At 37.1% G+C, this 17,859-nt stretch overlaps 1 protein-coding gene across 1 annotated transcript in view; it reads left to right on the top strand.

Annotated features, from left to right (window-relative positions):
- Nucleotides 1–387: 387 nt before the first annotated feature.
- gap43 (growth associated protein 43) overlaps nucleotides 388–17,859 on the top strand; it is a 37,590-nt gene continuing 20,118 nt past the window's right edge. Inside the window, exons 1-2 of the mRNA XM_066699131.1 lie at nucleotides 388–673; nucleotides 15,108–15,753. Of these exons, the coding sequence (XP_066555228.1) occupies nucleotides 644–673; nucleotides 15,108–15,753 (676 nt within the window). The 5' untranslated portion in view covers nucleotides 388–643. The remainder of the gene's footprint in view (nucleotides 674–15,107; nucleotides 15,754–17,859) is intronic.

Genomic DNA, 17,859 nt, shown 5'->3' with positions numbered 1-17,859 from the left:
GTTTTGCAATAGTCTTTATTGCGGTTTCCTTAAATAAATGATAAAAAAAGAAAGATGCACAAAGAAAAAAAATGGGCTTTTACATAGCAACTAGTGCATTTCCAATTTTTTTTAAATGGGAATGCCCCCTTATTCTGATTCTTACATACTCAGAGCCACCACCCCAAAAAAACCAAAAAAATCGTGCAAAAATCTGAATTGTCTGAGGCCAGATTGTAGGCATTTAATAATTCATAAGGACAGCAAGACTGGGAGGGGTGGTGGTTCTGGTAGTGGTTACATGTGGGATGGAGGAGGAGGATGAAAAGAGAGCTGGGTGGGTTTAGTTCAGTCTAGAGGAGGGGGTGAGGGGGATGCGGGGGTGCGGGGAGGGGGGTTGGAGGGTGGGCTTGTAGTCATTGTAAGCCAGCAAGTCACAGTGAGGCGCTCCGAGCCAGACTGTGTGAGAGTGTGTGCGCAAATTGTGATGAGTAAAAGCATTAGGCGACTGAGCTGCTGATACAGCCTGGGTGTGTGTGTGTGTGTGCGAGCGAGAGAGAGAGAGAGAGAGAGAGAGAGAGAGAGAGAGAGGGAGGAAAGAGTGAGAGAAAAAAGGGAAAGAAGGAAAAGAAAGGAAAGGAGAGGAAAGGAGGATACTACAATCATGCTGTGCTGCATTAGAAGAACAAAACAGGTAACTGCTCTAGAATTTTAAACCACGGTGTCTGCATGTAATGCTTTAATTATGTAGATATACATCACATTTTTTTGGCCATTTTCTTAACCATTTTATGCTTTTCTTCTGAATGAGTGTGGACAGACATGTGCAGGTTTTAAAAGCATGCTTAGTTACTGGTTGCACATTATATAGACTGAAATGCATACTTACCATACAATGGTTTTAAAATAAATCAGAGAATGAACAATCACACTAGAATATTAACTTGTTGTACTTGTGGTAGAGCTAGATATACTGTATGGTGTGCCGGCGTAAATGCCTGTAGGTTGCATCTTTAAAATGATGTGTGGCAATAGCTGCTTCAATAGCTACCTATCTTTCTAGCTGTCCATTTCTCTATCCATCTCTGCATCTATCAATAATATCAGGAAGTGTAGTAATCTTATTCATATGCCCAACTGCATAATGAAGTGACAGAAGTAGCACTCACACCTCACCTATTGGGCATCCCTGCCATTTAGTCAATGGAAATATTAATTTGGACTGCAGCCTCATTAAACTACATAATATTTAAGTGCACATTAATGTCTTTCAATAACTGTCTCAAAACCTGAAAACACAAAGCCATTTTTAATGAACTACTATTATAATATCCAAATACTGTGCAGGTAGATATACAAGACATATGCATGGAGAAAAAAGCGGATAACAACCAGACTATGCTGGCACTGAGCTAGTCAGAAGGGACAGGCGTGGAAGAATGAATTGATGTCTTGAAGGGATTATTATTGCTTTAGGTTAGGAAATAACCCTTGTCTTCTGGGATAACTTGATTATGTCTGCATCTGGTATGAAGTATAAACTTGTTTTTCTTTATTAGTAGCTAGATTATTAAAGGTGTCAAAGCTTCTTATGAATGCATAAGCTCAGTGAAAGCAGAGGTAGGTCTTTGAGAGCTGAATTTTAATTCATACTTGACTTTCTAGTAAGTGTGCAAAAACCCTCCCATTTTATTCTGTGCTTGCATGTGTGTTTTTTCAATGACCATCATGTACATGATAATGCTTCTGTAAAATACTTTATGGACATTTGAAAAAGCCCAGTATTCTCAGCATGTTTGATTTTTTTTATGTTTGATTTTTTTTTTCATTTTCCTTGCTGTGACGACTGTAACACAAAATGCAGGCTTTATTTTATAAATTACAATACTTGTGTGATCATTTCACTTGGGTGCAAAATGGCAAGACTAATATCAGAAGGTTTATGGCACACCTGATTGGCTTTTAAATGTCAGCCTGTATGAGTCATGCAGTGCACTTTGCACAAGGATGGGTGAGGCATCTTCCTGTATTGTACCCATGCTGCATTAGACAGTGGACATTATCTTTCTGTCAAAACCACACTTGGTCTTTTAAAACCATAATACTACTACTACTACTAATAATAATGATAATAATGATAATAACACATCTGTGGTATAAGTAGAGCAATAGCAAGCTGTACTGCTTTCTAAGAACCAGAAATCAATGAAAAATGTCACTGCCTTTGCACAGCAGATTCATATACTGCAACTTTAGCAGCAGCTACATTGGCCATCTCATTTTGGAAAGGCAACAATAAAAGCACCAGTGTGAGTTGTTCAGGGATGGAGAAAAAAATCCATCAGGTTGTACTAGTGGGTGACATATTGGGCTGAGGTGATGCTCCAGACCTTAGAAGAGTGGGTGTGGCACCTTTGTTCAAGGCTGAAGTGCTTAATATGGGTGCAGCTCCTCTGTGCTTCACAGAAAAAAAAATATGTATAAGGGGATGAAGTACAAATATATATATATATACACACATATATATATAACAAGATAACTACATGGTTGCTTTATTCTATTAGAATCACAAATCTTAATCCCACATGCTTTAAATGAATAAGAGTATATATTTAATGAATGAAAATCCATTTGAAATTATAATGATCATATTAATAATTATGCCTTGAAAGCAGAACAGGTAAAATGAATCAATACAGTTTTATCCTGCAAAATTACATACAATCTTCTTGGGGAAATGTAATAAACCTTCCCCTCCTTGGCTCTCCTGCAGAAGCAGCTGTAAGAAAGGGTGTGGTGCAGAGTGAGTAGGCACACAGTACGGCACACAGTACAGCACACGGCACATGGAAGGATTTAGCTGCAGACTGCATCCATTCTGTATTTCAAGTAGGATCCATTGTATTCACAATCTGCATAATGAACTAAAAAAGAACAATGGATGAAAAAGGGAAGTAACTATACCATAACCTATACTGGTTGCATTGGTTGTACTGGTTGCAGATTAAATAAATACATTACAAAATTTGAAAGCATGCACTTTGTTAAATAAAATAAAAATGTTAAATTGTAGCATATGCAAATAGCATAGCCTTCCATGTATGCAATGTCCCAAATGAGGGGAACAGCTGTGTAAGACTCTGCTATTGATCAGGGACTGCTATATGTCTTGCAAACCAATAACAAGGATTATAATTACACAAAGACCCATGGTAATATCCCCAAATGCTTTTTGTCCCCCTCTTTGCACAACTCAGGATTAATAAAGCACAGAGCACAGGGAGAGTGTCTATGCAAAAAAGTAAATGAAAGCAGATCCATACATGTTGTCTCTCTCCAGTTAATGGTAATCCAATGATTTGTAACCAATGTGAAATCCCAGTAGCAGCATCAAAGCTGGCATGCTTCTAGCACTCAAAGTGACTTAATAGCACTGTCTCCAACAATGAGGTCCCTACTGGCTTCCTCAGCGAGGCGACGATATGTCACAGCAGAAAAACCTCACACAGCCACTTTAAATACAGAGCGCCCCAGTACCACCAAAGGGTGTGGTGCCAGTGTCTTATTCTTTTTATATTGCAGGGAGGACATGATTAACTGAGCTCCAGTAAGTGCATGATTCTATAGGAAAATCACAGTTACTCTTGATATTTACATATGTGAAGGCTTTTCATCCAAACTCTTTTAAAATTAACAGCACCATGAACAATGTTGTCTCCAGTAAAGAATTACAAATCCCATTATTATTTTTTACCTTCATCTGATTATGCTGCAACAAATGGATCGTGATGTGAAGTTAATGACCCAATTTCAAATTAACATACTTATTTAATTATAAGATTTTGTTCCCTGTTTTTACTGAACTGACAAAAATAAATAGAAAGGAACTGTTACATTTTCTTTGACAGAATGCCCAGAGTATGTGCAGATGTCATAATTAACAATGGGGAATATTTTCATTAGAAAAGACTGAAGTTAAATGATTGCAAAACATGTTTTTGTTTTTAGGATCACTCTTTACATTAGGGTTTTAAAATGACTTCCTAAATCCTTTATTAACCTGTTAATAATGTATTCATATACAGTTAATAACCAGTTAATACACTTATGAACTAATGATTCATCTCATGTTATTACCAAATTCTACAATGTTGCCCATCTGTTAACTATGTTTAAAATGGCAATTCAGCATTTAAATAAATCATGTTTTAGTCATTGATAGAGTGAAATGTATAAGTTGAAAATTACTTGCTGAGGCATGAATCTCTACCACCATTGCCTGTTAGTATAATCTTGGCATGGTTTGCTCCTATTACTGAAGCTTGTCCTTCTTGGGGGACGTGTTTCGCCTTAAAAGGCTTATAAAGGTTGAAACTTCAGCTCAGCTTTATGTATTGAGGCCTGAAATGATTATATATTCATAGAATGCCATATCACAATAACAGACTTTCTCTATCCCTCTACAAACACATGTTGAAGGGAGGCATAGTGAGATACTGAGCACCAAGTGTGTTATTCTTCCTCTAAACCCACTATTAATTCTTTTTTGGAAATCACACTAAATATGAGTCAACGAGACTTCTGTAACATATTTCCCAAAATCGATTTCCCATGGTCAATTGTTAAGGCCCATGTCAGGGTGTGGCCCATAATGTTTTTACCAGCCATATTGATTTTGTTACCTCGCTTATATTAAGATCAAGTATGAAGATAGAATAAAGATCTCTAGGAGAAAAAAAACAAATTTAGGAAAACTAATAACAGTACAACAGCCATGGAATCCATCAAAGCCCTGTCAACTGATGGATACATGTTTCTTTTTTAGATCTAAAATAATTCAGTTATTTTATTGCAACATTACTGTCCCTTTTTAGAACCACTGCTTTGTGGGAGATTTCCATGGGGTAACAGGATTTTACATCCCCCCTTCAAATAGGTTCTCGCATTATCTGAGTGACAGCTGGAGTAGTAACTGCGACTATGACATGAATGATGGCGGCTCTATACTATCGGTACTGTAATCTGTTTTCTCTAGCCAGTTTAATCAAAAACTGGTTCATAGTCCAAATTTTATTGTTTGAAGCCGGGCCTGCCCCGAGTCGCCTGCAAAAGTTACATGAATCATGTTTGTTTTATGCACACACTCTTGGTCTGCTGGGATTTATTCAGGATATTGTCCCCTTTTTTATGCCACTTAGGTAATCATCCAAAAGCACATGCTGATTCCACCTCCATTGACTGGCCCACCAGTTGCTTGGCCGTTGTGCAGCCCATATGTACATTATCTTGTCATGCATGAGAAAGCCACCACTAAAATTGCTTTAGGCCAGATTCAGGCTCAGCTCACTAGGATGGAACCTCTTCTGTAGTGATTTCCATTATAGGGTTAGAAGAGCATTTGAGCACTTGTGTGGAAATATACCAAAGCAAAGGCAATTCAGCTCTGACTAAAATATAATCTTACTTCATTATTATTATTATTATTATTATTATTATTATTATTATTATTGTCTCCTGAGGGTTACTTCGTGACAGCTTTAATAAAATAGATATTACATGTAAAAAAGTAATAGAATGCCACTTTTGATTCATGCAATCCCAGTTTTTAAATTCACAGCATATAATGACATGTTAGTGTACTGTAGTCGTTATGCACATTTTAATTAGGATATGAAGAGGTTCTAGGATAATGGAAAACACCTGCCATTCAGGAAATGTATTACACTTTATGCTGACTTATGTTTCAATGTATTTGTGATGAAGGAAGGTGATGCAGTATCTTAGAAAACATTTAATATGTCTAGAAAGCTGCAATTACATAGATACAGAGTATCCCTGGTTCTGGCACTCCCTTCATTGTTTGATATTCAGTCACCGCACCATGCAGACAAATTCAAAATCAGTATCGCAAGCGTGCTTCTTCTGGAGAACAAGAAATCAGCATATTGACTCAACTTTAAAGACCGTATTAATAATAGATCAAACACCATCGCGGAGTAGTGTCCTTTTAATTGTCTTTCTATTAATATTGATAAAAGACAGCACTGCCAGGGTGTAGTACACAAATACTTCTCAGGGCTTCTCCCTACCTGTTTATCTGTCAGTCAGCAATGCCCCGCTCCCTTATTAATGCTGGTCCAGGTGATCACACACACAAAATGGGAGCAGATGGGCATGCTGTTTTCGCAAGAAGCCCAGGTGCTGGAACAGGACACAACAGAGAAGACCTGCTGTCCTGAATTCCTCGTGCTATTGCACAAATCAGACCTTGCATTTGTGTAATGCCCAGGGGTTTCTGTACACAAAAATATCTAATCACCGTGACTTATGTGTACAGAACCTGTGTACAGGATATATACAGGATATATAGTGTGTATGCAATAGAGTCTGAGAGACAAATGCACCCTTTGTATAACTTAATTAGGGATAATCTTGTCTCCAAATGGAAGTTTTATCATAATTGTTTTCAATTGTTTCCATAATTCCACTGTCGAATCTGGAATTCATGTCATTTCTATAAATAAGAATGTCATACAATACAATAGGCCCGACCTACTCAGATTACTATTAGTTTAAAAAGAAAAAGAGTATTATAGTCAAGCTTTAAGAAAACACATTTGCAATTAAGTAACCTAATGCTGATCACTACGCATTGACCCTTGATTTTTAGGAAACTGGATTGAAAGTTGCCTGTCAATTAATTTTGATTACACCTAAACTGATGACTATACAAGCAGATTCATCCTGTTAAATACTTGCTTCAGTAACACGATTGATTTGTAATAATAATAATAATAATAATAATAATAATAATAATAATAATAATAATAATAATAATAAATTAAGCCCTATAATAAACAGTTCAAGAGGCTTAGATAATCCACCACAAACTTCAGTACTCCAGATTTTCATTTCTGCCGTTTTGCCATGATGAGAAGTTAACAATTCCTTTTCAATATACCTGTAATCCATGTGGAAAAATTTAATTCAAGAATACATTAATATGTCTCTGAAATGGCCAGGGTAGGCTATGGAGTGGGATTGAAACAGCAGGTCGGCTGCTGTCTTGCCTAAAGGAGATTGAACCTCCCACTGTTCTGTTAATATCACTTCCTACAACAGTGATTACACCCAATTCTGGTCTGAAAATTCTCAATTCTGGTTAAAATCCAATTATCCAACTTCCCTTTTGAACCAGATTTTGTATTAACTATATCCAGTTCTCCTTTCATGTATCTTTAAAACATTCCTTCTGATTGATTAAAATCTTCAACGTAGATTTTTTTTAAATAATTGTTCTCAGCAACTCAAAACTACAAACCATTATATTATTAAATCAAATGTCTGAAACATAGTCCTCTGCACAGACAGCAGTGCATTTGAATGGAAATTCTCATTGTTACAAAACATTTATTCATTTATAATCCACCATTCCTTTGCATGTTTTGCAGAAGTCTCAAACACTCAAACCAATCATTTTGGTTCAATATCCAGGTGAAACTAAATTTAGAGCTACATTTGTTTCCAGTTTGTCTTTGCATCATTTTTACATCATAAGCAAATTTTTCTTTCCTGCCTCTTTGAGACCTTGATATTTCAACATACCACACTTGTGCTGAGTTACTTTAAAGTGTCATTTGCATTGTTGAAAACTGAACAGTACATTTTAGATTAGTCACCCTGACAATTAAGACTAATTAAGACTAAGCTGAATTAAAGACCCCCTCTGTATAAACTATTTATAGATACTTGTGGGGAATGAATTGCCACTTCCTGTACACACAGTTACATATGAGGGACTGAAAGGTGTGAAGTAGCATTAAGGTTATGGTTAGGGTAAGGGCTAGGCTAAGAATATAAATGTTTTGTACCTGTTTATCAAATGTATTTCCTGGTAAATGTGCAAATGGTGAAGAAAAAAATATTTTCAAGGATCTTTTTGATTTTGTTTCACCTTGCAGAAATGTTGCCTTGTCAATGATTAGTGGTCTTGCGCCATCAATTAACACTGTGTGGCCAGAGTTTGAATTAAATTGTATAGGAAATAATTAATCCATAAAAAGCATTTTTTTGTGTTTATCCGTGCTCAGGTGACTTAGACCTAGATTACAATAAATCAAATTTCGACCACCCTGCCAGTCACACATCATAGTTTCAGTGACTGATTTCCCTCTCAGTAGGTGGAAGAAACACCTTACAAAGTAAAAAGCCATTAGCCAACACTGGGTTTATAATTCACAATTGTGGGTAGGCCAAAGATTTGATTTAATCAAGACCTTAGTATCAACTCAAGGTGAGACTGAACTGGGACAGGGGTTACATTTCAAAGTGGCCCATAAAAGAGCATGAGACAAGGATACAGTAGAAAAAGATAATTCACTTATATGAAAATGCTGTAGTTTACAATTTTCCATGTCTTTCACCAAAGGCTGCTGTAACATCCATTTTACAAAGGACTGACCTGCAGATTTCCTGTCCTGTACTTCTTGTGCCATAGAAAACCTTGGTGAAAGTGGATTTAGTCATTCTAATGCATTCTAAAGCTCCCATAATGAGACAGAAATAGAGCATCATTTTTTTTTTGATCTGGTGTTATTTTATTTGAGTTTGTAATGTGATTCCTCAAAAGTTCCCACAAAAAACTACTTTAAACATGGTTTATGGTCTAAGTCTATGTGATTTGATTATATAATTCATCTTTTATACGACAAAGGTGAATGCAGGCCTTAAACGCTGTAACTTGTCATTCCTCATGACACTGACACTGACTTTGGACACTGACCTTTGACACTATCACTTAGACCCAGATTAAATCCAAACTCCGCCCCCACCCATCAATCCAAATTATAAATCAATATTTTATAGTGTCTCTCCGTCATCAAGTGACACTGTTGGAATTACAAATCGTACAATAGTACCTTATTATTTTCTAACCTTTTCAGGCACGAGTTAATGTCTGTAATTTTCCTTTATTCAGATGCAATTTAATATAAGAAATACATTTTAAGTGATAAGGGGAACAGATTGCAGTTGAATATGATATGTGTGTGTTTGCGTGTTGCGTGTTATATATATAGGGTGTTAAATGCCGTGGGAGAGACCTGTGCTGATGTGCTTCAAATCTCAGTTAGAGTGGGTTGGTGGGTTATTGATCCCTTCATCTTAAAGTGCTGTTTTTCTTATTTCTCGTTCCCTTCATGTAGCCTAAGGTAGTGCAGCCATAAATGACAGAGAGAGGTGTCACACTGTCAAAAGCAAGAGGCTGCCTTGATGTGTATTTCTGCACAATTGCACAAAAATTCAGAAAAAAAACAGAAGGAATAATAATTATGGTGGGGGGGGAAGGGGGAGAGTTCTCTGCTCTGGTGCAGATCACATTTGCTGCAATTGCAAAATGTGTATTTTATGTATTTAATATAGTGTAATAATATTTGCTGTTGTTGTTTTAGCAAATTATATTGCAGAACTAATTAGGGAATTATCTGAGCATTTAGATTCCTTGCCATGCCTATTGACTGACAACTAATTACACTCTTAATACTGACTATCCAGCTCCATATTCATTTCCAATCTCCATTCTATTGCTCTACAGATCACTGTTCAAATGTGTTTGTCTGTGTGTGTGTTTAAAGGATTTAATTTACATTTTGAATATGTTTCTATATTTTAATTTCTAAATGGTTTCTTTAAAACACAGGCTACAATGGCATGATTGAATCTCCTGATGATGTTCTGATTGATGTTTTCTTCTCTTCTTCACAACCTAAATCCAAACCTAAATTATATAATGGATCTTTATAATGAAAAACATTTTTTTAATCTAAATGTGCAGTTTTGCATTTCAGTCTGTGTCTTGTCTTGTGCCTCATTCTCCACCGACAGTGAAAACACAGCCTTTCTGGTTTTTATGGATCACTGCATTTGTTTTCCTTGTTACCATAACGTATGCCCTACTAGGGCTCCCCCCCTGCCTTGGCGATTGATCTTCTGTTGAGATAGTGGCTCTGGACCAGCCACCCCTCCCCCAACAGGCAGGGCTCTGGTTGCATTGGGTCTCAGGAGGCGAGTGGTAATTGGTGTGGGCTGCTCCTCCATGCAAGATCTTCCCTGCTGCACGCAAATACTGACGCACTTTAATCACCTGCCATTCCTTACAGCCCGATGCTTATGGTGGGGAATTAAAAGGCTGGTGGTTGAAAAGCATCTTTCCATTTTTATTATTTTTAAACACCCCATTTGCCAAGACCAAGGAATGTAAAACTGATTGATGGCCAAGATAGATGTAATTAGATGGATATATTGGTGTGGGACAGATGCCAGACTAAAGGGATGTTGCTTTTTACTCTCACTAGTCTTCATTCAAAAGAGCACAGGCTCGTAAGTCAACCAAATAGATCTTATGCACACACGTGTGGTGTCACCCCACTTTTAATTTACTAAAGCCAAGGACGATTGTAAAACACAGTTTCCTTCTTATTCTGTTTAATGAGCTGTAACACAAATTCACATCAGCTGCGCCTGTTGTGGCTAGCATTTGGAGTAATTATATAAAGAAAACAGAAAGTAAGATTCATCTTGTACTGAATACCGAATCTACAATACTTCTACAATATGTATAGCACTGACATAAAACTCATTTGCTTTGGTTATTAACACTGGGAATAATATAACTGGACAATTAATGTTTTCCATTAACTGTGATGGTGTTTTTTCTGTAAAACTTCCAAGCTATAGTTAGATGAACTGAGTTATTAGCAAAGACCAACACAGATCATTTGTTATTTGTGACTCCAGAATTCCCAGAATTCCTTGCAAAACAATTATTTACATTTACAGTTACAGTTACAAAAAAAACACCATACCTTGACTTCAATTGAATCTTATATATTTTTTTAAGATTATAAAAGCACATGCATTCATTCTGTAGTTGTACATTATTTTTGAAATAGGAGAGACAAGGTATTCTGAATAATACATCATAGTTTATTGCAATTTATAAAGCCAGGCCAATTGCAAGTTGACAGCTTTTTTTTCCATATGGGCCAGCGGTTGGATAATAGCCTGTGTGAAGAACAGTCTACCACGAACATGGCTGTGACAGAGACACTTAGGTCATTTGGAAAGCAATTAAACAGCAGCTTGGGGGCAATGTAATAAAGGGAATGAGGCTCAATGGGCTGAGTGGCCTTTCGTTTATTCCCTTGTCTCATGTGCTTATGTTTAATGTAGGGGTCACAGCAAGGTAAAGTAGGGATCCTGGTAAAATCGTGCTTAATCTACAGAGCATCTTAAAGCCGCAACGTGAGCATGTGAGTAAAAAGATTAATTTGGTTTACAGCTTGACAACTCTAGATCACGGCAAAACCCAGGATTACAAGAAGGGTGTTGGTGTGAATGCCATCCCTGCAGAACAATTACAGAGGCAGAACTTTCTCAAACTCAGCTGTGTCTTTAATCTGACACAATCTGCTCATTGTAATCTGAGGGATCGAACTGTGGTTGTCAAAGGCCAGCCAGATCAGTTTTCTCACGACTTTGTTTTACGCTGTCATTTCAAAGTAGATCATCTAAAACTTTTAGTTACAAAACATGTATTTATTTATAGATTTACATAAGACCAGTTTATATTTAAAAGTGAAAATCACTACCGCTGGTACTCCCACTGCTTTTTCCTTCCAGATTGTAAAGCACACATTTAATAAATACTGAATATTAGTCACAGTGTTCTTCACCCGGGTTCCAGACATCTATTTCACATGACCTCTGCTTATTTATTTCCGTCGTTTGTCTTGCATCCACCCATGCATGGACAGGCAAGAGACCACTGAACAGGCATGTGCAGAAATATCTCTTTCCCAAGAGATGCCCCAGTAAGGTGTTATTCAGATCACTCCGTGTTGCAGCAAATGTTTCGGGGGGAATCCACTGTACTTGCAAATAAACAAGAATGGACATTTTGTTTCCTGTAGCAATTGCACTGGTGAATCAGTGAAGCATGCTGCGCTGCATTGATACTTTGCTCTTTCCACAGATAATAAGAGCCACTTAGCCTTCTGTGCCTCTAACTACTAATTCAATTTAGCACAAGGAAATTTCCATCATATCTGTAGGCTACAGCAAGAAGACGATCAACACCTTCGCCAGGCTCAAGGCACAGAGTTAGACTTTGCAGTGGTAAAGCACAAAGGTTATTAAAATCGGCTAGGGTCTTCATTGCCCAGAAGGAGTAATTGTTCTTTGACATCCAAATTGAGTGGAAAGCATAAATGTTCTCACTTCACTGTCATATCCATAAGTGTATATGAAGAGCTCTTACATTATGGGCTTGCATTTCTCTGTAGGTAAATTCTGCTTCCATGTAGTTAATTTAGACGAAGTATAAAACCGTCCTGAACCTTGCAAGAGCAACCCTTCCAGGAAAAGCAATAATGTAATGGCAAACCATGTACTTGAAAAGGTGTGCCATGGTAAGTCAAAATGCTTAAAAGAGCGTATTTTCTATTCTGAGTGGATAGCTTCAGCAGATGTCTTGTTGATAAACACATAAAGAGTTAATCAGTCCACTGTCATTTCTCTACACATTACTCAGGTCACACGGAAGGTGCTTTTGTACAACTATACGATTGTCTCATTGGCTGTCACATTGTTGAGGCCTATTTGTTTTCCACAGAGACACCAGTTTCACCCCTAGTGACGTATATAAATGATATAAAATATCAGAGTGAAAAACCAAAGCAGCAAAGCACATCTGCACTGCCAACAACCTAGGCACCCCCAACCCTTGGGGCCATTTCCCGAATTGTGTAGTTTTGCCTGCAGTTATACAGACTTTATTACTGTGGAAATAAATTATTATAGCAATTTAGTCCAGAATATCACAACTGTGTATCAAATTGACACAATGTAATAAAGCAGCTGTCCTGACCGTGCTTACATAGTCTCTTTGTGAAGGCAGAATGATGGCTCAGGGGCTTGTTTTTAGCATCGTGCTAGTGAAAGGTTAAGGATGGTTAGGGTTATCGACGGTCAGGACTTCATCTGTTCAGTAAGACGTTGCTGTAGAATGCCTCAGGCAGATATCTATATGGATGTGTGTGCTAAAAATTAAACAGAGAGAGTGGTGTTTGTTTGTTTTTTTACTATCTCCAACATATTTCTATAAATATTTCACAAAAGGTTTCCATTTTCTATACATTTTCCTTATAAATGTATATTTGAAATATTAGCATTTAAAGGCCTTAAAGATTGAGCAAGTGTTTCTATGGTAACCAACTTTATCAGTTGGTAATGGCCTTAATATCAGCATAATGACCACTGACCGCTGATATAAGACCAATACTGTGGGTTGCTTTTATTGGATTACCAGTTGAATCAGATTCTACTTATAAAAGTTAATTGCTACTTTTTCACATTACGTGACTTAATCATAGAATCTCTCTCCTTTGTAAAGATTGGCTATTGCTCACCTTCTCACCGTGAACCATATCTCACTCACTTGAAGGGACAAAATACTTTTCCCCCCCACTCCTGTGACTTGTGTATGAACTGGTTAAAACACATATAAATAGGCATTAAAAGGTAAAATATATACATCCTTTACAGGGCAACAGTAGCCTTGATGACTCCCTTTTATAGTTTGGTTACAAACCCTAGGATAGAAACGAATTGATTGACTGACGAATCAGAATTCCTAGAATATCATGCTGCTCCTTCACTCAATGAGACTCCCTGTGGACAGCATTGGACACAGCTGGTGATGGATGCAATAAGATAAGGGCAGGCCACACACCAGTCCTGTATAAACTTCATGTATGTGAATACAATTCTTAGTTTTTAGTTTTGTTTTTCTGATGATCTAATTGCTTAATTCAAGCTGAATGACAGGCGGTCAGTCTACAGTCTGTTATCAATCAAGATGTTAATAGTGAAATTAATTCAAGTATGTTTCTACAGTGACTTGGATGTAGATGGATGATTTACTAACTTCAACAACATCCCTCATTCAGACTTAAAGGAAATTTTGTGTATTGTTTAAATTACCTAAAGGGACTCTTTGATTATCATCCTGAAAGACACATCTGATATTTCTTAACTTCATTATGTTTTCTTCTGATTAGGGAAACACAGGTTTAAACAAAGAGTGGTGGTAAATGTTTTATGAATATTACATTTCAACCTCAAAGCAGCATTTTTCCATCTTTTCCAACATTTCAATTAAATGAGCTACCTGTATAGTCACATTTAAAAGCTCATATCAGAGCTGTTTGTTTAAGAAAAACTACTATTGTTTTTGGTCCTTGCAATGTTTCCAGATATTTTATGAGGAAAATGTTTAACCAAAATGCTACTTTTTGTAATCCCACTGTTTATGAGAGGAACTGTGTATTTGTTCTTTCTGGAAATATGGCTCACAAATTAGGATCTCACCATCTAGTCCACGATCCTATAATAGATATTCACAATTCTATTTTCTCTTTAAATTAATTGAAAATGTGTATTATCTAGAGACTGGGGAAAACAGCATTATCAAAATAGTCTGTCTTTAGAGTTGAAAGAACTTAACATATCACAAACCACTAATTATATAGATCAAATAGATGAATATGTAATCACTGCCTACCGGATAATTCAGCTGAATCTAAAATAATTTGATCCTATTAAATCATTAATCCCACATGAGCTAGCATCTCATTTATCTGTGGCTAATGGGTACAACTTCATAAGATTAATGACACCTAAGCAATACAAAGTACGTTTTCCAATGAATGAATCTGATATTTAATCATACCTGAGAAGAAAAAGGAGAATATTGTAAGGAGACAATAGGACAAGTGTTTAGTGTTGCAGAATACTATGGCCTTACATAGAAATGTTGTGATCATGTGCTCAGTGCTTTAAGCAATACTTTACTTGAAATAACAGTATATATCTATGTCACAAATAAAATAATGAGGTCTTAGAAACCTCAAATATAAGAAAAAACTAATTATCCCAACAATCCATTTGGTACTTTAGTTGATTTTGCTGTCCTTTCCTGATTTGCACCTCACACCTGTGTTTTGTATTTAATTTTTCAAGTAGATCTCCCTTGCTTACTGTCCATGGATTGTCATTTATTGTTAATACAGGTTGAGAAGAATGAAGAGGCTGACCAGAAAATTGAGCAGGATGGCAACAAACCCGAAGACAAGGCCCACAAGGCTGCAACTAAAATTCAGGCTAGCTTCCGCGGACATATAATCCGAAAAAAGCTCAAGGATGAGAAGAAGGTGGACGGACCAGAGGCTGCAACGGCCGAGGGCGAGGAAACAAAAGGAGAAAAGGCTTCTTCTCCAGCTGTAGAGAACAAGGAACCGGCTGCAGATGCCACAACCGAGCCGAGCTCAGCGGACAGCGAAGCCAAAAGTGAAGAAGCAGAAAAGGCCGCCACTACTCCTGCTGCCACTACTCCCGCTGACCCTGCTGCGTCAGAATCCAGCAAAGAGGAAGATAAGTCCGCCGCTGCAACGGACGCTTCGGATAAGGCCAAGGATGTAGCCTCCCCTGGAGAGAAGACGGCACCCGCAGCAGAGAGTGAAAACAAAGAGGAACCAGCTGCCAAGGAAAGTGCGACCACCACCAGTGCTTCCACTGAAAGTGCCCAATCGCCGAATGCTGTTGAAACTGCAGAGAAGGAAGAGCCCAAACAAGCCGACGTGCCTGCTGCCGACTCCAGTGAGACACCTAAGGCCCAAAGCGAAGAGACTGATTGCAACCAACCACAAGACAATAAAGGTGAGGGTCTGTCCCAGTATACTGTGGGTATCATCTATTCCAAAGTTTTAGCAAGTAGCTGCAACAACAGTTTAAGGCCATATTGTGTCTAAGAAAACTGGATATTCATTGTTAGTATATGAAGGAGAGTCTAAACCAATAAATTAAATCCCTTTTTGGTAACGTTAAACTGTTTGATTATTTACAAAACTGCTTTCCAGCAATCCCACATTGACCTTATGCTTAAAAAGTGAGTTCTAGGATTCGGGAGATGAGCCCTGCAGACTTTCCCTGGAAAACCTTAAATGCTCTGCAAAAACAAAAATGACTGTCAATCGCTAATTCTCTGTAGTCATTTAGATAAAAGATTCTCTTGAGATTTATGAGACCCACTTATTTTACTCATCAAGATACCAAATTTGTTCCTGAAACCCCAGGCATTACATTGTTCCTCCTGTGTACTTCCCATGAGACAAAATCTGAATGTAAGAATATAGAACTGTATACATAATCATTGATTTTTATATTGTAATGTTGACATAGGTGATCTTTTGTGACATTTAACATATTGTGTGTGAGCATGAGGGAATCGACCGTCTGGGGCACGGAGAGCACTGGGGCCCAAGCCCACGCCCTATTCTCAGCCGCTATAACAATCAAAGGAAAATGTTAATGTATACAATGCATTATGACTGTAAACAAGACATATTTGGAGGGAGCAGAAAAAGAACACAGTAGGTAAGTTTAGCGTTTATACTGTGGAAGGCACAATGTATCCAGATAATACAGATCTGTACTATAACCAACAGACATGAGGACGTTGTTCTGCCAAGCGCCTTCCGATCCCCATAGTAGATATATTCTGCTCTTGGTTTATTATCTCAGAATAAATTAATTCATGGATTAATTGATAAATGGATTCAAAGTGGATGTCAAAGTTTGCTGACAAGATGCCCCCTTATTTACATCTAAATTAAATGAAACATTGTAACTGTGTTGCTATGCATGCTGCCTATTAGTTTTAGACTGTAGTACAGCCAGAATATATGCGTAGTTGAATGGCAATTTCTAGTATGCTACATAACAGGGATAATTCGCCTACAATGCTTTCATTTGGGTGAATCAGTTTTTGTTCAACAACAAAGGAAATACAAATTATTATTCAGTGTACAAAATCTGCAACATCCCCAGCCTTTATGCTGTAGAGCAGTTTGTACCTTTGTTTGAGAATTTTGTCATCCTTTCTAGTCAGAGAAAGTGGCCTACAATTAAGGTTTGTTGATTCATTCATTAGATTTGAATATAAAACACAGTGAACCCATGTGAAAATGACTGAAATGGAAAATCCAAATTAGAATTAATGTTGCAGGGATGTGGACTTCTATTGGCAATCATAGCTGGCAACAATAAAATAACATTCTGAGTCTTCACACTGAGCCTCAGGTGGGATGTGGTTTATTTTTATTTTTGTGTAATTGCGTGACACACCTCATACACTCATGTCACAACCTTTAATAGGTAATCCTGCTCAAAGCAACCTGATCCACTCATGCATATCCACTTTTGATACACCATAACTCTGTATCTGTAACAGCACCATTTGAAAACCTGTCACTATGTATTTTCAGTATGAACCTCTGAACCTTTCAAAATGAGCCCTGTCATTTTCTATTTATTTTTTTCACCATGATGTGGACAACTTCCTGAGATAGAGTCTTCAGTCCCAACTGTTACCTAAGTTTTGTATTATTATTATTATTATTATTATTATTATTATTATTATTATTATTATTATTATTATTAGTTTAAATGTATTTTGTTTTAAACTTTTTCATGATTTTTCATGAAAGTCCATTGCTGTATAAAACATAGCACACAAACTAGAACAAAAAACAAAGCAATTCTGGTTAAGTATTTTAAAGGATTCACTTGCTGAAAGAACATTTGCATGACACATTTTTAATCCTCTGTATATACATGGACTAAGAAAAGTGAGACTATTTTCTGGTAAATGATGGTGCAATACATCGCTTAGCTACTGTTAATCAAATTGGAGGTTTGAAAGCTTTTGCTAACAGTATTCCCATAGGGTAATTTTTCCTGGTCCAATCCATCATTTTCTGACAG

The sequence above is a fragment of the Amia ocellicauda genome, chromosome 3, assembly GCF_036373705.1.
Source record: "Amia ocellicauda isolate fAmiCal2 chromosome 3, fAmiCal2.hap1, whole genome shotgun sequence".
Classification (NCBI taxonomy): Eukaryota; Metazoa; Chordata; class Actinopteri; order Amiiformes; family Amiidae; genus Amia; species Amia ocellicauda.
The sequence above is the reverse complement of the archived record's forward strand: the minus strand, read 5'-3'. Positions and strand labels throughout refer to the sequence as shown.